At 38.0% G+C, this 24,065-nt stretch overlaps 1 protein-coding gene across 1 annotated transcript in view; it reads left to right on the forward strand.

Annotated features, from left to right (window-relative positions):
* LOC134796471 (uncharacterized) overlaps positions 1 to 24,065 on the forward strand; it is a 47,495-nt gene that overhangs the window by 13,732 nt on the left and 9,698 nt on the right. Inside the window, exons 2-5 of the mRNA XM_063768662.1 lie at positions 20,281 to 20,414; positions 21,656 to 21,937; positions 22,432 to 22,604; positions 23,420 to 23,529. Of these exons, the coding sequence (XP_063624732.1) occupies positions 20,281 to 20,414; positions 21,656 to 21,937; positions 22,432 to 22,604; positions 23,420 to 23,529 (699 nt within the window). The remainder of the gene's footprint in view (positions 1 to 20,280; positions 20,415 to 21,655; positions 21,938 to 22,431; positions 22,605 to 23,419; positions 23,530 to 24,065) is intronic.

Genomic DNA, 24,065 nt, shown 5'->3' on the forward strand with positions numbered 1-24,065 from the left:
ATTGTTACATATTTGCCGTAACTTATTTTTAAAATGTGTTTTTCAATTAAAAGACACATCAAGATTGTTTACCTTATTTCTAATGCTATAAACCACTTAAACAATAAGCTGGCTGCATACAAACCCAACGTTATTTTTGAAGGGAAAGCTCTTTGCTACAACCCACACCCTAAATATCTAGGTGTTACACTGGACCGCTCCCTTACGTTCAACCCCCACCTAAGCAAGCTAGGTAAGAAACTGGGCACCCGAAATAACATACTGCACAGATTAACCGGCACATCTTGGGGAGCCTCAGCGGATGTTCTGCGCACGACTGGACTCAGCCTGGTCTACTCGGCAGGGGAGTACTGCGCTCCAGTTTGGCTAAACAGCGCACACACTGAAAAGGTCGATGTCCAACTGCGAAATACCATGAGGTGTATAACGGGGACGGTCAAGTCGACGCCTATTCGTTGGCTGCCAGCTTTGAGCCACATTCCACCTCCTCACCTCAGAAGACAGCACGCCTTGGTAAGGGAAAGCGAGAAAATAGTCCAGCACCCAAACCTACCCGTCTATCAAGAGTTCCTACACCCACCAAAGCACCGCCTGAAATCTCGGAACCCACCATACGAAACAGCAAAAGCCCTGCGGGAATGTGGGTTTAATATAAATGAAGAATGGAGAAAGGACTGGATGTCAGATCCGCCTAGACAGTCCCTATCGAACTTCGACCCTACAAAAAAGCCAGGATGTTTTTCGGCTCCCAGAAAGGAATGGTGCCAGATCAACCGACTTCGAACTGAGCATGGACGCTGTGCCGATTATATGTTCAAGTGCGGGTGGTGAGACTCGCCAGAGTGTGACTGCGGAGCTCCAAAGCAGACTATCCACCACATAACAGTCGACTGCCCTAAGAGAAAGTTTATTGGTAACCATGAAGACTTGCTCGCTCCTAGTGAAGACGCAGCCCTATGGGCCAAGACATTGGATATAGTTCTTTAATTCTTTATTACTTTCTAATACTCTAAGCGACTCGAATCTTGCCATACGATTAAAAAAAAATGCTAACAAAAACGAACTATAAAATTAAGACATACTAATCTCCCAAAGTCTCCCATAGATGGCGCAACGTGCGAGATAGCTCGCGCTATCGATGTGTTCCCGTAGTTTATGACATTTACTCACAACGGAACGTGTGATTAAAAAAAAATTTCTCATACCTATAGAATTTTTGTAGACGACGCTCGCAAATACCAGCGAGTTCTTTACGTCGTTGTGATGTTTAATGAGTAAATCTGGGACACCGAAAACATGTAAACTCAAAAAGCGGCTAAGTGCGAGTCGGACTCGCGCACGAAGGGTTCCGTACCATAATGCAAAAAAAAACCGGAAAAAAAGCAAAGAAAAGAAAAACGGTCACCCTTCCAATTACTGACCACGCCACTTTGAACTTTGGTCAAAAATCACGTTTGTTGTATGGGAGCCCCATTTAAATCTTTATTTTATTCTGTTTTTAGTATTTGCTGTTATAGCGGCAACAGAAATACATCATCTGTGAAAATTTCAACTGTCTAGCTATCACGGTTCGTGAGATACAGCCTGGTGACAGACAGACGGACGGACGGACAGCGAAGTCTTAGTAATAGGGTCGGGACCCTTAAAATGCGCGTTTTCCCAGAGATAAGACCTATTAGCTAAATCAGTTTATCGCCCCCGAAAACCGTTTTAGATCCCCAAAATATTTTGGTTTAAAATTAGATTCTGTAAGAATTAGATAAAATCTTTACCTTGAGACGCTCTTATTCTCTTAACAATAAATTCGCGTCAAGATAATTTTGATCTCCTGGCTTGCTTAGCAACTTCTGCTGCTGACTGTACAGTCGCCATCAGATATATCGGAGCGGCCAAGGTGCTCACAAATATCGGAACACGCCTCTATTGTCAGGGCGTTAGAGCGCGTGTTCAGATATTGTGAACACCTTGGCCGCTCCGATATATCTGATGGCGACTGTACATAACGCTTTCCATTTTTCATTCTTAACCTCTAGCCGCCCAGAGACCTATAAAAAGGTCTCCTGTTCCATTCTAATTTGTACTTTGTGTTGACAAAATAAAATTTCATTTTGCTTGGCAAGGTTTGACGTAAGGGCGGCTAGAGGGTCCGGACATCGGATGATGGTTGCATGTCGTAGGAGGAAACGGGGTCATTCGAAGCATGATTTTGTGTAATTTATGAACAGCCCCAATGTCATATTTTATTGTCTGCGAAAACTTGTCAAAAAACTGTTTAAGGCACATTATGTATAAGTTACTCTATGGTTTACTAGCTAGCTTAGTGCTGCACTCTGGCGGCAGAACATTGCAGTAATACGTATTAGACGTGAAAACTCGCTGGAATTTGCGAGTTCTCTCGTCGTTTCAAAAATTCCTAAAACTATATAAAATAATATTGATGCGTCTATAATCAATCAACGTTATATGTTGACTATGGGAACACATCAATAGCGCGATCTATCTCGCTCGTCGCGCCATCTATGTGGGCCATTTTGTATTAATCTTAAATTTGGCCAAAACAATGGGGCTTGCCGTTCGAAGTTTTTACAGATGGCGCTAGCATAGGTTTCCGTGTCAATACTGTGTCAAGTACCTGTAAGTTAATACTAGAGTCGGACCAAGAAAAGTCTGCAGCGGATTTGATAGCCCACGCAGTGCAAATGTCATTTATACGTCATAATTTTATAGAAGTTTGACGTTTAAAATAACACGTGCACTGCATGGGCTATCAAATCCGCTGCAGACTTTTCATGGACTGACTCTAACAACTATTTAAGTATTTACTGGAATTATCTGAAAATAAATTATTTTGATAGAACAAATTGGCGATGTTTTCCCTATTCTAATAAACGATTCAACCAGAAGACTGAAATGTAGTTATTGACTTTTACCCTACTACGGCATAGCAAAAGGGTTATGATTATGATTTTGACCGGTATGTACATGTATGTTTCACATGTTCTCTTACAATTTTATAATTACTCATATTTTTTATTTTTCTACTTTAAATTACGGAGGGTAACCTTTATAGTAGGGGAGCCCACGATGCTAAATAGGGATTTACTCGAGCGTCATACAGACCTATTGGAATCGAAATATTAGATGATAAGAAGAAAAAAAAGGTATATAAAGTTGTTTTTTCCAGCGAGCCGGAAAGCGTCTACAATTTTTTTTAAATTTCGGGTGGTTGATGGTGGAGGGTTAAAAAATCATTAAGCAGATTTTGGGTTTGGTCGTTTTGTCCACTTTAATGCTATATTTTTTCTATAACTTAATATAACACTTATTTGTACGCATTTTCTTAATCTGACGAACACAAGTGTGACGCCTAATTTTTACATTGTAACCGTCAGATTAAGGAAATGCGTGCAAATAATTATCAGATTTAGTAATAGCACAATTATAGCGTTAATTTGGACTAATATGACCAAATCCACAATCTGCTTAACAATTTGTTGAACCCCCCACCAACCCCCCACCAACCAAGGGCTCAACATAGATGGCTAAAAGGGGTAAAGGTAGACTACACGGGGTAGTAAAATATCATTCATATCTTAATCTGACGCGCTCGAGTAAACATAAAAATCCCCTCTTGGGCTCCCCTACCATTATAAAAATATAAGCCGAGTGGTAGGAAAGATTTCGAGCACTGAGATTACAGTGTAATCATTATATGTCAGATATTTTTGCGGCCTTCGTTGTGTAACATATTATTACTGTACGTAACTGTACGTCGTGTTTATCTATTTCCAAACTATTAGGGTTCCGTACCCAAAGGGTAAAACGGGACCCTATTACTAAGACTCCGCTGTCCGTCCGTCCGTCCGTCTGTCACCAGGCTGTATCTCACGAACCGTGATAGACAGACAGTTGAAATTTTCTCAGATGATGTATTTCTGTTGCCGCTATAACAACAAATACTAAAAAGTACGGAACCCTCGGTGGGCGAGTCCGACTCGCACTTGTCCGGTTTTTTTTCTTACACATTTACGTAACAACGACGTAAAGAGTCGCTGAAAGCAAGCTCTCACGTCGATTGCAAAAATTGTAATATTTTTTTTACAACAGAACATTTAATAATGTTTGGAAAATTGCGAGTGAATGTTATATAGAGGTTAGGACAACACTTCGATAGCGCGATCTATCTCGCACGCTGCGCCATCTATGTGAGACTTTGGAAGATTAGGGAATCTTAGAAGCCCACTGATTAACAGTCCGCCGGACGGTATCGGCCTGTCAGTTAGAACAAAATTTTGACAGTTCCGAACAACTGACAGGCCGATACCGTCCGGCGGACTGTTAATCAGTGGGCCCCTTTAATATGTGTCGTTTTCCAAGGGAGCGAAATATGGTAGGATCTTATAGTTCTTTTTTTTTAGCATTAGAAATAAGGTAAACAATCTTGATGTGTCTTTTAATTGAAAAACACGTTATATAAATATGTCACGGCAAATATGTAACAATTATGAATCTAATACGATCATTTATATTCTTCTGCTTTCATAAGTAATAGTTACTGATTTTTAAAAAGCGTTTTTCAATTAAAAGACATGTCAAGATCGCTTACCTTTTTTCTAATGCTAAAAAACGATCTATAGGGTATTCCATCTGTCCAATATATTGGTCCAATGTGATCGCGTCTCACTCTCTCGTTAGGCAAAATGTGAGACAAAATACACATTGGACAAAGGTATTGCACAGGTGGCCTACCACCCTAACATCGTGAAGCTTCACATTGGACTATTTGGACTACAAGGTTGTGCTGGAGTTTTGTAAACATTCTGCCGTATTCGAACTTCAAGATATTCACAAGAGACGACACGTACTAGATCCATTCTAGATACGTTATAGTTTAGATATCAACTAGTTCTCTTTTGCAGCGCAATTCGGGCAACCAATTTCACTTTTACGTTAGATAGAGTAAGATATCTATTAGATGTGAATTGGATCTCTAAGTCATATCCTGTGGAAATCGTTCAAGGGTATCTCCAGAATCGCGCAAATGTCAAATTTGACAGGTTAGATCTTAAACATATCATTATCGTATCTTGGTGATGTGTAAAAGATATCTAATAGATGTCTATTTCAAAATCCGAATCGGGCCCATTTTGTCATTTCAAATGCTACATTTTATAAAGAATTAAAAAATGTACAATTATTAAAATTAGAGTCTTTGCTTTAAAAAAATATAGGGCATTTTAAGTATATTGTGACATTAAATAGTAGAAATTAAATAAAATTTAATAAAAAATGTTCCATACTAAATTGTTGCCATGTTTAAATAAGCATTTTACTTCAAAAATGTGACAGGTACGTAGAAAGTGGCCTCATTTATTTTCTACTATTTTTGTCGCACTGTACCTACTTAAGTTTGCTTGGCAAAGCGCTTAAAGGTGACCATCGGGCCCCTAAATGAACCCATCTGATACCACCATGAAACCAATTACAGTGGATGTATGTGAACCCTCATTTCGGGAATATACCTCTAAATAAGTAAGTAATAAGTCTGTCTCTTAAGACCCTTTATCTCGAAAACGCGTGGAGGTATCGAGGTGAAATTTAAACCATATACTCAGGTCTACAGCCTCTTTAAGCTGTGAAAAAAATCAAACTTCTAAGTTAATGCGAAAAAAAGATATGGCCGATTATGCCGCAAAAACGTATGTTTCGACACTCAAGGGAAATAAAATTTATAGTATACCTACTTTCTCGTTGACTTAAAACCTGAAATGTCATAAATCGAATAAACCGCATTTTTTTTTAGATTTGAGCGATTATAACCCTAAAGTACTAGTTTTTGATAGTAACTTCCTAGGGCGTTTTTAAAGTAGACTAAATTTGCTACAATAAGACACTAGAATTGTCTCTGTACATCTAATATTTTCCGAGATAAAGCCTTTCAAAATTTTATAATTTTACATCAGTTCTTAGGGGTAATATAAGGGTTACGCAGGTAATTTATATGGAATTGATCACCGTTACGTTCTACAAAATATTTATTTTACTAAAAAAAAATATTTTAACAAAATAGGCACTCATACTTACATTTTTTTATGGAAAATAAATATTTTGTAGAAGGTGCCGGTGATGAATTCCATATAAATTACCAACCTAACCCTTATATTATAGCTAAGAACTGACGTAAAATTATAAAATTTTGAAAGGCTTTATCTCGGAAAATATTAGATGTACAGAGACAATTCTAGTGTCTTATTGTAGCAAATTTAGTCTACTTTAAAAGCGCCCTAGGAAGTTACTATCAAAAACTAGTACTTCAGGGTTGTAATCGCCCAAATCTAAAAAAAATTGCGGTTTATTAGATTTTTGACAAAGTTGCGTCCGGCGCTCGAGGTCACAAACTTGGATTATTCATTGGGCCAACATCATAAACAAGCCTGCTAAAAATCAGAACTACCGGATTTGACGCAAACGCAAAATGTATAATTTTACTGTATTACTACTTATTTATAAAGATCTACCATTCAACGCTTATGAGTGAATGTTATATACTGGCTACGGGAACGTATCGATAGCGACAACTATCTCGCTCGTCGCGCCATCTATGGGGGACTTTGGAAGATTAGTAAATCTTAATATAGCTGGTCAAGCAAATCTTGTCAGTAAAAAAAGGCGCGAAATTCAAATTTTCTACGGGACGATATCCCTACGCGCCTACATTTTTATATTGCCGCCTTTTTCTACTGACAAGATCTGCTTGACCAACTATACCTACATTTATGTTTCGTTTTTTACGGGAGCGATGTACGGTTACGGTGGTTGTAATAACACCTAATTAGGGATGTTGCGGATGCAGATTTTTTGACATCCGCGGATGCGGATGCGGATATTTAAAGTCTCACATACGCGGATGCGGATGCGGATGTCAAGATTTGGTACTTAAAAAACGTCAAATATTACATTTTTAGCTATTTTTATTTTTAAAAAACGAAACGTTTAGTATTTGAGCAAGAATATAGGTGCGTTTTATTCAATAAACAGTAACTTGGCCGACTTTTCGGGATCTAGATGATTTCGTTATATATAATGACGAAATTACCTAGCACTTACGCCGCCGGCGCCGCCGCTAATACGTTCCTGTTACCGACTTGGTCGACATCCGCATTATGCGGATGCTCCGCATCGAATTCATGCGGATGCGGATGCAGATGCGGATGTTGAAAATCATGCGGATGCGAATATCCGCAACATCCCTACACCTAATATGCAATTTCTTTGTCCAATGTGTATTTTGTCTCACATTTTGCTTAATGAGAGAGTGAGACGTAATGATATAGGACCAAGATATTGGGCAGGTGGAATACCACCCTTACATCGCGAAGCTTCACATTAGACTATAAGGTAGGTAGCGCTGTATTTTTTACCGAAAATCGTAACAAAATGGACGTCGTTTTGGAGAAAAAACTATGCGGTAAGGGATGCTACCCTTCCGTCGGAAGGAAAATGGGTAAGGTGTATTCGGGTAATTCCGATTGTTGAAAACCGTCGAATAATGTCGAAAAGGGACTCTTTTTATGATGGAATACTGAATGATTTTAGAAATTATCTGAAATACACCTTACTTACATATATAAATTTTTACATGAATTATGTGCCAATGCTTACCTCTTAATTGACCCGCGTTGGAGGGTCTGCCTTCTTGTGGCCTCAATTGGAAACATAAACATGTACTTGCCAAAGCAAGTGCTGCCATCTACCGTTCTACGTTTTCTTGTGCATAGTGGGTTCTGCCATCTTGTGGGCTACATCGGAAGCATAAACTTCACATTTACGCGTCGCGCCAAAAATCTGACGGCTCCTCTGCTGCCCCCTATAGTTCATGCATGCTCCCTACAAGCGATATTGTTTTTTTAAATTCGCTTCCTAAGGGATAGGGAAGGCCTATCGATAAATACTAGCAGTTTCAACGCCCCGTGATGCGGGTCGAATATCAATGAGTTCATAAGAAAAGTTCGCTACCATCGTCCACACTGTTCACTAACTATTCTTAGGCTTTATTGCAGAGGGATAAGGTCCACCATTGGTTAGTTAATTGTCGCTGTTAGTACACAAGCCTTACGATTCATTTTTATTAAGCAAAGGGCGAAGTTCGACCCTAATGTGCTTTCAAACTCGGGAATTGTCGCGGCGAAAGTAAATACGGACTTCAAGATTGTAATGTTTTAGGAAATTCGGGGTTTTTAGAATATTTTGCAGATCAACATCAACAAATCGAGATGAGAAGTTGTATGTGCCACAAGAGATCGAGATGTTTCACGCGTCGTGCTAAGACAAAAACCAAAAAACCTTGAGTCAAGAATAGAAGCAATTTTGCTCTCTTGTGACACGAAGTATTTAAAAGAGCAAAAATAGCTATTTTACGTCGTTGTACATGAAATTGCCAACACTGTCTTAAATTTACTTACTCATTTTTTTTATTAGTAGCCTACTTTGGTGTCCCACTGCTGGGCAAAGGCCTCTCCTCGTTTTCTCCACTCAACCCTGTCATCGGCATTTTCCCACCATTTGGGGTAGAATATATATATGCGTCTAAGTCTCGTACTCATAAATTTCTACAATGCCATTTTCCCATATTTTTTTACTCGAGCCACAGAATAAATAATAGTACCTACTAGCAAGTACTAGGTACAGAAGACTCACTCTCTAACAAAACGCGTCTGTTACGATCAGCACAGATATGGCCGCTAGGTGGCGACAGCGCCACGCGCGGTTTATGGCTTTCCCCAAAATTGGGGCGGAACGGATGTACTTTTAGCTACCTGTAGCAAAGCGACGAAATAGCGGAGTGAGCCACGCCTGCTCGAGCGTGTAATTCACTGTTCGCCCCAATTGCCTTACTTGAAAACTACTACGAAACTAAATACCCTTACACGTCCGACTAAGCTCTCAACAAGCATACAAAGCCTTAAGTATTAACCAAAGTGCCTTCACAGAATATAAAAGGCATTTAAGACGAAGGGACGACCGCCTCGAAACCGGTTTTCCATACAAAATTTTCCTCTCTGGATATTAACATTATGGAAAATATTTTTACAACTTTATGTATAGTATATTTACCATATAGTCCGGTAGCAATAACTTTTGAAGTTATAAGATTATTAATGTTGCTTATTTTTTACATATAGTTTCCAGACCACATACCAAACCTAATAATAATAATTTGTGTCACCCTAGGTATTTGCTTAGGTAGAAATTTAGGTATTTCTTTTTTTAAACAGCATTTGGTAAAAAAAATATTCGAGATGAAATTCTTTGTTTCCCTGTAAAAGCAAAGTGGCTTCCGACGTACACACGCATTTTGTGTCATTATTATCCACGGGTATAATGACATTTAATAAATACCTAATAGTGACCCTAAAATGCCTAAAATAAAATTATAGTCGGTAAGTGAAGTGTTGTACTTCACAGGATATTATAATATGTTATTCCATCAAATGTGTGTCAAATTCATCCACCGCTTTTATTTTTAATATTTTTTTTTCTTATAAACATCATGTATCTGTCACAAAAAAAAATTCATGTTATTAAGTTTACGTCTACATTATTATAATGCCACATCAAGACAACATTCATAATTTGGGTCATTTTCAACAACGGTTTTTTACTATTTGGCTAAATAAAACTTTGCATGAACGGCGTACGCGGGGAGGGCTACCTACGCGGGTAAGGTGCTTGTTAGATGAACATTATGGCCCCTTTACACGATGGGCCAACGCCGGCCACTCCAAGGGACGCAACCATGCGGTAGAATGAGATAGCAATATCACTTGCTCCCTCTAACGCATAAATGCGTCCCTTGGAGTGGCCGGCGTTGGCCCATCGTATAGAGGAGCCATTACAGTGTATTTATTTCATTCGGAGGCATAATTACATTAAATCTTTTCATAGTGTGGGAGTAAGTATGTTGTAAGTATATTAAAAAATAAAATGTAGGCTCCTCATACTGACCAACATTCGTGACGTTCGCAATCAAAATTTAGCACTTTATCCTTGCCATAAGGACTCTCTGACAGGCTATTTGTATAAAGATACAATTAAACGACAAAGTGGTCCCTACCTTTTGAATGAGAATGTCACATCAGCGACTTTTAAAAATAACTTATATTCGATATTTAGTACACTTTTTAAGATTATTTTAAGATGCAATGTATTGCTAATTTTGTGATGTATAAAGCGTGGCAAGCAACGTCAATTACAATGATGATGGTGTACATTGAATAGGTACAAGACTTCATAAATTAAAAAAAGTTATTGAAAAAAATATATGTTCGTTTGAGGAGCAGAATAATTGTTTTAATTATTTTGGTGATACGGCCTCCACCGGGTTAGTATAATCATGAGAAAAAATGTTGGCTTGCGATTATCGTTAGCTACGCCCCCCACAACATAGAATGAATTGAATGCAATGAAAATATTTGCACTTACATGTGCAACTATAATATGTACCTTGTTGATACACAATACAAAGACTGATTTTATTAATTTTAGTAATATATATTATTACGATTATACGATACCTTTTGGTTCAATTGGCGTAAAGGACAAAATGCTACTTTTCAGGAGACGCGAAATACTGATTTTTTTTTAAATGTTTATAATATATTTTTGTTGTTTATCGAGCAATGTTTTTGATGTGTATTGGAAAAGTACTCAAAATGTTAGTCTCTTTAACCTGTTTTCGCCTCTTTACGCCCATGAAATTATTGATAATTTAGTGAATCTTGTTTATTAGGGGGTCGTAAGTTACGTTATCAGACTATTTTATACCACATTCGATACCAGTCACGGTACACAATATGTTAACTCTTCTCAGCATAATTTACTGTTACGAAGCTTAAAAATGTATCAAACGGTAGTTGATTATGCCAGGTATATCCCGATTAGAGCTATAATTCATTTTTTTTTGATAATATAGTAATAATAAAGAAAACACAGGCATATTATTTCCGGTTGTTTTCATCTTGCTAACGGCGAGTACTTGCACAGACATAATCTCGTAGCCAGAATTATTCACCAGCAGCTTGCCTTGGCCATACGGCCTTGTGGACCGCGAAGTTCTCAGCTGCGCCAGTTCTCGAAAATGGCCGTACCACGCTCTATTGGGATCGATCTATCATCACTGACAGAACTATTGTAGCCAATAAGCCTGAAATCGTGCTGATAGATCGATCGCAGCGCCGGGCCGTGCTCGTCGACGTCACCATCTCCCATGATGAGAATCTCGTGAAGGCCGAGAAGGACATGTCCAGTAAGTACCTCAACTTAGCTCATGAGATAACCGCCGTGTGGGATGTTGATTCTACGATGTCGTGTTGGTGAATGGCCTCATAGCGAAGAGTCTCGACCAACACCTAGAGAGACTCTCGCTGGGTGGTTGGATCAAGGGTCAGATGCAGAAGGCAGTAATTTTGGACACGGCGCGTATAGTACGTCAGTTCCTCACTCTGCGGCCCTGACTAACGGCAGCTTGGGCCCTGCCCCGCTGCCGGCGGCACCCTAGGTTAGGTTTTGATAATGTGTTTATATATTTTTTGTAATGATTTGTAAGTGTTTTTATATTGTACTTTTATACTCACATTGTAAAACCCTAACTTAAGACCTAAATTAAATAAAGAAGAAAACACAAATAATACAAAATAATTACATGCTCAAAAAGTACCTAATATTCGGGAATGAAGGTAAAGTAAATGTCGCACTGCCTTATAACAATCATAACATAACAGCTTTTAATCATAACAAGGGAAGTAATAGATCGCCTAGCGATGATTAGAATGAGCGTATTATTATCAAGCATTTGGACGTTTACTTAATTAACAAAAGACTATAATTCTATACAGTATGTTATAATAAGTAATAATTGGTTCACTATTTCAAGTGGTCTTATTTTAAAATACGGTTTGAAAATTCCTATTTAAGTAGTAATTTCTGTGTTATTTAGACCCCGTTACCTTTAGCTGCAATAATTTATAATTTCAAACGTTTAAAAATATTTTCTGTTAGAACGATTATGAAACAATTGAATGAATGAATGATTTTATAGGACATTCGCTACACAGATTGGCTTAGGGTCGGTTGCACCAAACTGTTCGTATCGTTAAAGAGTTCGCTAAATTTTTATGTATGGAAAGTTTCATAATAAAGCGCCGGGGCGCGCCGGCTGATGTTGATCAGTCTGTCAAATGTGGTTGGTGCAACTAGCACTTAGTCGATAAACAACGATATAATAGAATATAAGAAATTCCACTGCGAGTAAAACGATGATAGTTGTTGAAAAACACCGAGCTGAGGTTTTTAATTTGAAGAGCAAACATTACATTTTAGTAATAAAGGACCCATAAAACTATTTATTTATTAGGCATTCTAGACCTTTACGCCCATGAACAAAGATAACTGCCGAAAAAACTTTTAGCGTAAATGCTTTGAAAGCAAATGCTAACAATATTTATATATTTGAAATGTGCTAATTGAGCTCTTTCAAACGATATACAACACGTCATCATTACTTATTTTTATTTTTTTGGTTCGTGACTTTATGACCTCTAGAGGGCGCAGTGTTCATGCCTATAACCAGCGGACGATTAAGACGATTCGAATGACATATCGTTTATCAAATTATAATGAGTACTTAAGAAGTTATGAGCGAACAGATGAACATACATACATACCCACATACATACCAGTCAAAATCATAACCCTCCTTTTGCGTTGCCGTACTCGGACGACAAAAGACATGTAAGTCATTTACAACAATATTTATATTTAGCGGTAACCTTTACGATAATATCTATGAATTTCTAATTTATACCTGGTCATTTACGCCCCTTGTGATAAGCTGTTGTTGCAAGCTCATAGTGCAAAAATTGGGTCGTAAAGGCAACTTTTTAAGAGATATCGAAATTTTCAAAATACAGAACGAAAGCGCTTGGAATTCTGAACGAAACTGTATATAACGACTACCGTAGGCTCAAAGGGCGTAAGGGACAAAATTGCGAAAATGCAATTATACTCAGTATTTTTTTCTCTATCGAATAATATATTTAAAATCTCGATAACTTGAAAAAAATGTCCGTTAAGCCCTATGAAAAATCAATGCTTGAACACAATTTTCCAACGCATTTGGCCGGATCTGCGAATTCAACTGCGTAACTCCCAACTTTGTGTGCGATACGCCCTTTGGCATCGGAAATTGTATTAAATATGTGGTAATTTTTTGTACGTTACGCCTCTTTGAAGTAGCTTTTTGAGTGCTAAATGTACGTTACGCCCACAACTAATGGATATTTATACGAGTGTTAGATAATTCAATGTAAGAGATACGGTTCCATACTATGTATAATTTCGGGTTTATAATTGTTCCTTTTTTGTGTTTAAGAGGGATGACCTTGTCAATTTTTTCATTAAGTAGGTACTTGCATTCTCGGAGTAAATATCTATGGAGTAGAGACGCGCACTAATTTCTATCTGAAAAATTCTGTCGTTTTTGGCGCGGGGGACGAGGTAACGCACACAAATAATGTTAACACTAATGCATTTTTAGCATGCGTCGCTACACACGCACACGACAAAATTATCAAACACTAGCAAAAACTATATTCACACAAGTACAAGAACAAACACAGACAACCCTGTCCGTGAACGAGATGACGTCAGTTCTAAGTAAACCTAGATAGTGCGAGGGACGCGCCGATAATATTGTCGATATTTTATTGACAATGAATTTTAATTTCTGCTTTTATCAACTATAATAATATTACAATATCAAGTCTTTATAGCAGCATTTTACTAACTTTCAATTTTTGTATTGTTTTTAGATGTTGTTCTAATAGTTTGTCAATTTGTTTAGGGCGAATCGTGCAAGCTGATATAGAATGATTTTTCATTATCAGTTCATTAGTTAATATTTTACATGTTGGTTTACTTCTGAAAGCAATGCAATATACTATCGAGCATGCAGATCTGATGACAGAGATGGAACGCGGCCATAGGATGTCATTTAAGGGATATTGAGTAGGGGATAATTAGTATATATATCGGCGGTAGATCGTAAAATCGGGCATATCGAGATATTCCTAGGCATATCATGAAACTCTGCCATTTAATAATCTGCCTTTTGCATTTTTTGCCACTGCTAGTGCTGCATTCTATGTGGCACTTGGAGCAGAATGCGTAGGTACTAAAATCATACGCTACCCAAACACGTACTATAAGTAGGCTGTCAAGCCATTTCAATGGTTATCATTTGCTAAAATGTAGGACATCCTACTTATTCGATATGCCTAAATGTTGAGGTTTGCACGGTATGGCGGGTGATCACTAGTCAGAACATGACATGCCGGCGTTTCATGATCTGCTTAGGAATATCACACCTTGAAGTTAGCACGATATGGCTGGTGGTCACTAGGCAGATCATAATCTGCCTAGGAATATCACTCCTTGAGGTTTGTACGATATGGCTGGTGTTCGCTAGGCATCATGACCATCTGTATATTATTCATTATGTTTATATCGATTTTACCGATATTGGTTTTAATGGTGTCCCATTACTAATATTGGTACGGTGATACCAGAGTAATAAATTAAAAGTGCCTATTTATGGAAAGTGACAGCCGTAAATACCTTAAATTAATAAAATATTTGACATGTTAAATAAAAATATATAGCTGGTCAAGCAAATCTTGTCAGTAAAAAAGGCGCGAAATTCAAATTTTCTATGGGACGATATCCCTTCCCGCCTACATTTTTCAAATTTGCCGCCTTTTTCTACTGACAAGATCTGCTTGACCAACTATATGTAGAAACTAAAGGAAAAAATAATTTTCAAAAAAATAGTCTATCGGTAATTTTACGTTATTTAGGGGTTGTGCACAAATCACGCGAGATGTTTTCGACTACTTTTTGATCCCCCGTCCCCCTTTTCTTTATTCTTATGGATCTATTTATTTGATTAAATAGATTAGGTTGATATGAAACTAAGGTGTTATATAAAAATAATGTGTTACATAAATTATATAACAAAAAGCAACGCAAATAGGGCGTATTACTGCAATGTTCTGCCGCCAGAGTGTAGCACTAAGCTAGCTAGTAAATTTTCTCTTTTCTCTTTATCGTTCAAATATGCAATAGTGATAGAGAGGTTAGATAACGAAATTTAATATTTCTTGTTCCGCGGCGGACCCCCAGATTGTGATGGCTTGTGGTAGTCGCGCCCCCTACGCAGAGTTTCGCATAATATTTCCTATTAGAAATTCTACTCGTACCTAAATAATATTTAGGAAGTCTTCTTTAGAATTACCCTATATTAGATCTAATACCATATCACTGGTATCACTGTCAGATTGACAATGTTTTTTAGTTATTTGCAAAGTTAATGCACTATTTGATAATATTTAGATGTAATAGTACCTACATATGATAAGAAACGTGTTCTTTTTGTAGACTAGACGTTTTCGATCTCATTTTGAACGAGAAAACGCTGCAATTCGACATTTTCGGCTCCTATCATTCCGCTTAGACTGACGTTTGCTGAATGGCGTATGACGTGTGGCAACTAGTTTTATATAACCTCCTTGACCGGCGGCCGCGGACTTTTTGCAGAGGGGAACGCCTGTTAATGGCCGCTCCATAGATATTTACTCCGAGCTTGCATTACCTGCTCATATGCTCATTGCTTTATTTATAGGGTTACTAAATTTTGATAATTTAAACTGAACTAGTGGGTATAATTATGGCTGATACTATTAGTTTTGTTTGTGACTGGGTTATTGGTAATATTGATTATAATATTAATACTTTTTTGTTTAAACCCTAATTTACAGGATTAACCTTATGAAAGTTACTGTCTAGGTATAACGTTTGCTTTTAAATCCATAGACGTACGTAAGCCTGGCCGTATGCCTTTTTCTACTCTAATGTAATGTCATAAATATGCGATCATATTCATTAAGTTTTACTGAATAGACATACGAAATTTCAAAACTACTATTGTACCTAATAATATTTTAGTATGTAAAAGTAAAATTTATAATCCAATTAACATTACAAACAGAAATAACGCGTAATACTTTCTATAGTAAAATTAATTTGTTACAAATTGTTGTAAGTATATCAATATACATAAATGGTGGGACAGCAGTGATTCTGTTGAAATAATATCATCATCATCATCATCATTTCGGCCTATATACGTCCCACTGCTGAGCACAGGCCTCCTCTCATGCGCGAGAGGCCCCTCGCCCATGAAATAATATAAACAAATGAAAAAAAAACCATTGTTTTTGTGGCTAAGAAAACGACCTTTTCGACGTTTAAGTATCCAAAATAACAAAAATGGGGAAAACTTAACAGTGAATACATCTCTATAATTTTTCGGAAAAAAATGTAAATTATAGTACTTAGAAGTATAGTGTTCCCTAAATGCAAGTTGTCAATATTGCAACAAAATTGTTGGATTTACGCCAAATGGTACTAAAACAATTTAATTTTTAGTACATTACGCCCTTTTTCTATTAAGATAAACAAACATGCTATTTTCGTAAATTAGCATTGTATTATAAGTTCAAGAAATCAGTTTAAAAGACCTCAAAAAGTTAGGAATAAGCCGCATACAGGCATCAGTTAATTCAAGCAAACAAAAAAGGTCTGATTTCGTTTCTCAAAACAAAACTGTTTGTTGGCTCTCCTGAATAATTGCGTTTTGTCAGTTAAGCCCTTTGAGCCTACGGTAGTGGATATAACTCATTTTCGCCAAAACGTCCTTTACGCCAATTGAACCCAAAGGTAAATTATTATCCAAGAAGCTTGAACTATCAAAAGTGTTGGTAATTATTATTTAAGGTAAATGTATTCAAAACATCAGAATAAACAGGCATTAAATAACCTCAATACGTGAAATTAATAATACCTATTATAAAAAAATGCTAAGAACAAAAAAAATACATTAAAAAAATAATGTGCATAATTTACGTTAAGTATGGAAAGACTGGTTTATGCTATTTATAAGGAAAAAAAAATTATACATGTTTATATTAAAATTTATTAGTCCATATAATTAAGACATATTGAAGTTAGACTTGATTAGATATTAGATATAGAAATAAAAATATTAATATAAATTAAGTTCAAGAAGTAATATTAATTTGGCGCACAGGCGAAGTAAACATGCGCTGCGTACGCAACGTGTGGTTTTTAGAGAGAGGCCCTTACCCGCCGCCACGCCAAGGTCGCGCCGCGCCCGCCGCGCCCGCCCCCCTCCCTGCACGGCCCGCGTTGCCCGTTTAGAGCCACCCGCTAGCGTCGTATGAACGCAAACATTATTTTTGTATTATTTGTTTATGCAATGGATGAAACTGACACAAATTCATATTTCTTATTTATCCCGCCTTTTAAATTAATAAGATGTGAACTCTAGTAACTTTAATATTCTTTTGTTATGGTAATAGCCTGTTAGAACAAAATTATCAAAAATCTTATGAAGCTATGCCTTAATAAGACACAAAAACATGTAATGTACATTTTGACACGACTAAATGCGATGTCAGCAATTTTTTTTTACTTTAATTATTTTTTGAGTAATTTTGTATAGTATGGCATAGTATCCGATTGCAATGGACGTAATTGACACAAACTATGTTTTCACATTAAAAAAACTATCCTAAATGCGATACAGTTACATGTTTTCTCTAGAATATTCTTTTCTTCAAAATAATTCAAAATAAAAATAATTACCACAAATTGTTAAATTACTTAAGAAGCAAATAATATCTGTGACACAAAACAAAATGTAAGATTAACATCTTAAAACACTATTCGTAAGCGAAAAAATAATTTACTTTAATATTACTTTAAGTTAGGGCTCAAAATATAGCCAGCGCTACAGGACTAATAGCCACACAGAATAAATAATAGTACTACCGTACAGAAAGGACACTTCCTACAAAACCGAAGTTTGACAGCGGTTCAGGGTCGAATCATGTTGTCCCTTTCTAATATATGGCACTATCCATTTCGGCTATTTAGGGTTGTCAAAATTCCAGCCATTATCTTATTTGTGGTCGTGCACGCAAAGGGACGTAAGTTGTGTCAACCCTAATAATTGCTCGGAGCAATGTTGAGCCGAACGGAGCCGAGTTTGCCCGAAGTCAGGAGTTTCGCATCCCTGCCATAGCTATGCCCCAACCTTTGACTTTTTTCGATGTTTTGATCGTTGTAAAAATTAGGAGCGAAAAACAGATTAAATACAAATTTTTAAATGCTCCTAACTTTTATATTAAGTAATTAAAATTTCGAAAAAAATCAAACGCAGGGGCATAGCTGTGGTTAGTATACAACTAATCGTGTCAAAATATTTTAAATAATATTAATATCCAGAGAGGAAAATGAGGTCTACGTTTGTATGAAAAGGCGATTTCGCGCGGGACCTCCACTTTCGTCTTAAGGATGACTCACGCTAGACCGGGCTGGGGCCGGGCCGGAGCTGCCGAGCTTCGTTTTCTATGGAAAGCACCTCACCGATCAGCCGTTATAGAAAATGACACGTAGGACGCCTCGGCTCGGGCCCGGCCCGGTCTAGCCTGAGTCATCCTTTAAGCCGTTACAAATTTTGCAGCAGCTCAAAAATGGGACACATCTATTTCGCTGTTGAAATACACAACGGGGCCTTGCAAAAATCATGAATAGGTACATTTCACTAGGACATGTTTATAAGGACCATTTTGCTTTGATAGCTGCTCCCCCGTCGACGATCCATCTTGTTTTTACCGACGAACTTATGAGATGGCGTGTAATCTTTTTTGAAGCGAAAGTGTTTTGTAGCGTTTTTTGGATGAAACGTGGTGGAAAAGTGTTTGTTTAGTCGAAAGAAAAGTTTTAGATAAGATGTATTTTTGTAATGGATTATTTTGTTTAGGGTTACTTTTTGTTTTGAGTCTCGCTATTTGATTAACACTCAACTCAAGGCATTATTTAGGCATTAGTGGAAGTTTTATGTCTCTTATTAATAAAACTGATCATCTGAAGGCATACTCTAGTAAATACTGTACTATCACATACTAATAATAAATAGGCATCCTATCCCTTATAACCCAAATACTGCTAGATTATCAGTACCGCGTACCGCTAAACTACAGACAGTAAACGAAAAGTCAACGGCAACTTTACTCCGGCAGACTAGACTTTTCGTTTGTCTGTAGTTTTGCGGTACTGATAAACTAGCAGTATTTGGGATAGGGATAGGGATCAATTTCACCAAACGAGCATTTTTAACTAATTTCCATGGAATTTTGAAATATTGATTAATATAATGTGATAATTTGTAGAAAAAATATCAAGATAATAATATAACCGGAACTCTAATTTCAACTCCTTCCGCTTGTAATATAAGTTGTAAATTGTTGAGCAATATATTTTTGGTTTATCGTGACACTTATTGCTTATTGCTATCCGCTAATTGACGCTAGATGTCGCTACATAAGCAGTATTTTAGTTACAAGCAAGCATGTCAAGAAGATGGGCCAACACAACTTACTATCGATGGAGCTTACAATATATGTTATGATACTAATCTACTGTCATATAAATAAACGAAATAAAATAAATAAATATTAGGGAACATCTTACACAGATCAACCTAGCCCCAAACTAAGCAAAGCTTGTACTATGGGTGCTAGGCGACGATATACATACTTTTATAGATAAATACATACCTACTTATACAGGATGTTTGGTACATCGTTTGCCAAATTAAAACGGCAGATAGGTTGAGTCATTTGCTATCTTCCCAGGCCTAGAAATTTATAATTTTGCGCACGTTTTTGTTTCAGCTCTATGCCAGTTTTTCGTAAATTTCAAATTTTTACTTGCGCAGTAGTAAAAAAAAACCATGGCCATTTTTTTTCCAGGCATGAGTAGATAGCAAATGACTCAACCTATCTGCCGTTTTAATTTGGCAAACGATGTACCAAACATCCTGTATACATAGATTACAACCATGACTCAGGAACAAATATCTGTGTTATCACACAAATAAATGCGCTTGCCTGGATTCGAACCCAGGACCATCGGCTTCGCAGGCAGGGTCATCTACCCACTAGGCCAGACAGGTCTTCATATATATTTATTAACAACCGAAAAAGTAAAATCATTTATTTGTCGACAACGGTCATATTCTATGGCATAGTTTAACGATTCCCCAAACTTTTTTTCAATATAATCTTATCTTATTTGCAGCACAAACCAGCATATGAGCCGGCACGGCAGCTCTGATGAAATCCTGGCCAGCGTGAAGAAAGGCAACTATTGGAGGAATAATACCAAGCCTGACGTCATCCCCTCCACTTCCGTCCAGGATCTGTCTTCCATAGGTATGTAATATACTGTATTACATGCGCACACTATTTATAGGTACCGTTACTATAATTACGTGATATTAGCCTCTTGCCCACGATTTTCGCGTTAAACTGTGCCCCACAATTCCTCAGTATCTACTCGCGTACTCCCTTTCAATCGGGGTCCCTTTGTTTCCCATAAAGTCTTAAGTCATAATGTATTGTTTGTCATATTATCATTAGTCCTAAAACTGAAACCGTAAACTTTTCAGGATAATCGTAAAAGTTATCCAATAGATAGGTTAGGTTAGGTTAGGTTTGTTTTATGGCAATCTCGAAAATTTACGCGTTTCTGTGAAAAACAAATTATGACTAACAAAAATGCGGACAAACAATAGATTATGACTTATAACTTTTTGGGAACCAATAGAGACCCCTTTCAATCACAACGCTTTTGCAGGGCCAGATTTCCCCCTAGGCCCACAAGGCCCGGGCCTAGGGGCCCAGGCAACTTAGCAATGGTTTTGAGTTGGAGAATTGGGCCCCCTTTAAATTCTAAGTGCCATACAAAGTGTCCATAGGGGCCCTCTCTAAATCTGGGCCTGCCCTTTTGGGGGTGAATTTCGGGATAAGAACTATCCTAATATACTTGTACCGTAAAATGGGGTGAGTTGGGTGAAATTTGACTTTCAAACCTCGATATAATTTTATTTTTACATGTAAAAACTGAATGGTGTATATAATAAGTGGTTCGGACGTTTGTATTTTAGTTTGTATTTTATTTTGGGTAGTTCCATTTCATAACTTTGACGATAAAGAGGAAAACCCACCTCACCCCGTAGTGCCTCGTATTTGGGGTGAGAGGGTTTTTCATACAAAGGTGATTTTGGAAGATTGTTGGATTGATTTTTTTTTATTATGCGTATTACTATAGCCCCATTTTAAATTGGAATACATTATTTTTGTAGCAGTAGCCTTAAAAACACACCTCACCCCCCTCTCAAACCTTCTCTCCCCATTCATAACCCATAGCTCCCCGCGAAACCTACTCACCCCGTTTTACGGTACTTCATTAATAGATTGTAATCTACATAACTACGTTCAACATTTTATTGAAATAGCACACCTATCGTGTAAAGCAAGCTGTGTGTGTTAGCAAGAGTGAATTATTCGTCTTTCTATCACTTTTAATTACTTACATCGTACCAATTCTAATCTGCACCTATAATGTTTGACAAGATGCTGTTCTCTTTATTATTTATTAATTTTATTTATAGACACCCTTCCAAAATCACGGCGAAGATCCCGTCGAAACCGACCAGCAACCGCCTACGGCTTCCCAGAAATCTCCATCACCAACCAATCAGACACCAAAACTATGCGGCGCAAATACCACACCCTGAAGAACCTGGTGTATTCAGAGCCGGTGGAGAATATTAAGGAGTTGAGGAGAAGACCGAGATCTGCTGGGTCTACTGTGAGGAATAAGGAGGGGCTTAGTAGACCTAGTTTGATGGAGACACTGGATTTTATTAATGGCGTGAAGGATGCGCTTTGTGGTGAGTGTTTTGATATATATTTTTTTTAATTACTTCTACGAATGTCAGTCACAGATAATCGCATGCGGTTTGCGTAGGGTTTGCGGTACATTTACGTCATTTGATCAATCGGTTGAATTTGAAACAACATGCGTGCGCACTCTAGGCTCATTTGCTAGATTTGGACGCATCTTTATTTGAATCTTTTGCTATAATCTCTATTGTTTCCCAAAAAGTTTTAAGTCATAATGTATTGTTTGTCCGCATTTTCGTTAGTCATAATTTGTTTAGTTCAGAAACGCGTAACTTTTCAGGATTCCCATAAACCAAACCTAACCTAACCTATCTATAGGATAACCTTACGAAAATCCTGAAGAGTTAACGGTTTCAGTTTTAGGACTAATGATAATATGACAAACAATACAATATGACTTAAAACTTTATGTCAAACAAACAAAAGGGGTCCCTTTGCTGTACATATTTACACAAACGTGTTCTAAATGACCATCTGTTAGTTGAAGAATCCGGCACTTCGGACGCCGAGGACACAGGATGGTCTCTAAGCGACGAGTGGCTGGTGGGTCAGACGGCGCCGCTAGCTATGACGGCGACGCGCTGCGGCTGCCGCGCGTTGCACGCCGCGCTCGCTGACTTGCTGCCGGCGCTGTTACTGCGACGACATTTTACCGTGAGTAGGGTTGACATATGGAAAAGTGGAATGTCTTGACAAAAGTCTGAACATCACTCTAAAAACCGGTTAAGTGCGAGTCGGACTCGCGCACGAAGAGTTCCATACCATTGCGTAAAAAAAGGCAAATTAATCACGTTTGTTGTATGGGAGCCTCCCTTAAATATTAAATGTCTTTTATTTTATTCTGTTTTTAGTATTGGTTGTTATAGCGGCAACAGAAATACATCATCTGTCAAAATTTCAACTGTCTAGTAAGAGCTATCACGGTTCATGAGGACAACCTGGTGACAGACAGACGGACAGACAGACGGACAGACAGACGGACAGACAGACGGACAGACAGACGGACAGACAGACGGACAGACAGACGGACAGACAGATGGACAGACAGACGGGCAGACAGACGGACAGACAGACGGACAGACAGACGGACAGACAGACGGACAGACAGACGGACAGACGGACGGACAGACAGACGGACAGACAGACGGACAGACAGACGGACAGACAGACGGACAGACAGACGGACAGACAGACGGACAGACAGACAGACAAACAGACGGACAGACAGACGGACAGACAGACGGACAGACAGACGGACAGACAGACGGACAGACAGACGGACAGACAGATGGACAGACAGACGGACAGACAGACGGACAGTGGAGTCTTAGAAATAGGGTTTTTACCCTTTGGGTACGGAACCCTAATAATCATAACATTTCATGGACGGTTTTTTTTAAAGGGTCAATTCGGCCCGCAAAAATGTAGTGGAAGCCTGGCCGAGGCTAATCAATTGTATTTTTTGGCAGGTACTGCAGGAGCTCTGTTCGTGGCTGGGGGACTCCAGTGAGGGGGCTCTGTTCGCGCTCCATCGACTGGCGAGAGCGGCTCGCTCTAGAAGCAGCGAGAGGATCGCCAAGTGAGCAATTACAAGTTTAAAGCCCCGTTTTTACTTAGTGTTCTGAGCAAACATTTGTTTTGAGCAAGTTTTCCCATTAACCGAACGAACGATATTCCTCGTTCAGAACAGCGTGGTCTCTCTTAGCGCCACTTGCACCATCCCACTAACTTGGGGTTAAACGGCAAAGGGCCTGAAATTAAATTAATCAAGTCTGTAACTAAAGTCTCATAACATGATCGACTTTACCATCAATGGTGTATGCGAAATGGTGTATGCGAACCGTTTCTTTACTTCTAATCAAAACACAGTTAACACATGGACATATATATCTATGAGTTAACATACTTTGCTTCACAAGTTAAACCACCCTATAACTAACCAGTCGTCAAACGGGTACCAGTTCGGTTTAACTGGACTCGACGCACTGCATAACATATTTGCATTGCGCTTGTTGTTGCCAAGCGTCTTTGTACTTAAGTCGTTTACCGTTTTTGCATGCTACCCTCTCCTATTTAGATTTAAGCAAAATTATTGTTTTCTCAGTAAGTGATTTA

Source organism: Cydia splendana, chromosome 13, assembly GCF_910591565.1.
Source record: "Cydia splendana chromosome 13, ilCydSple1.2, whole genome shotgun sequence".
NCBI classification, from domain to species: Eukaryota; Metazoa; Arthropoda; class Insecta; order Lepidoptera; family Tortricidae; genus Cydia; species Cydia splendana.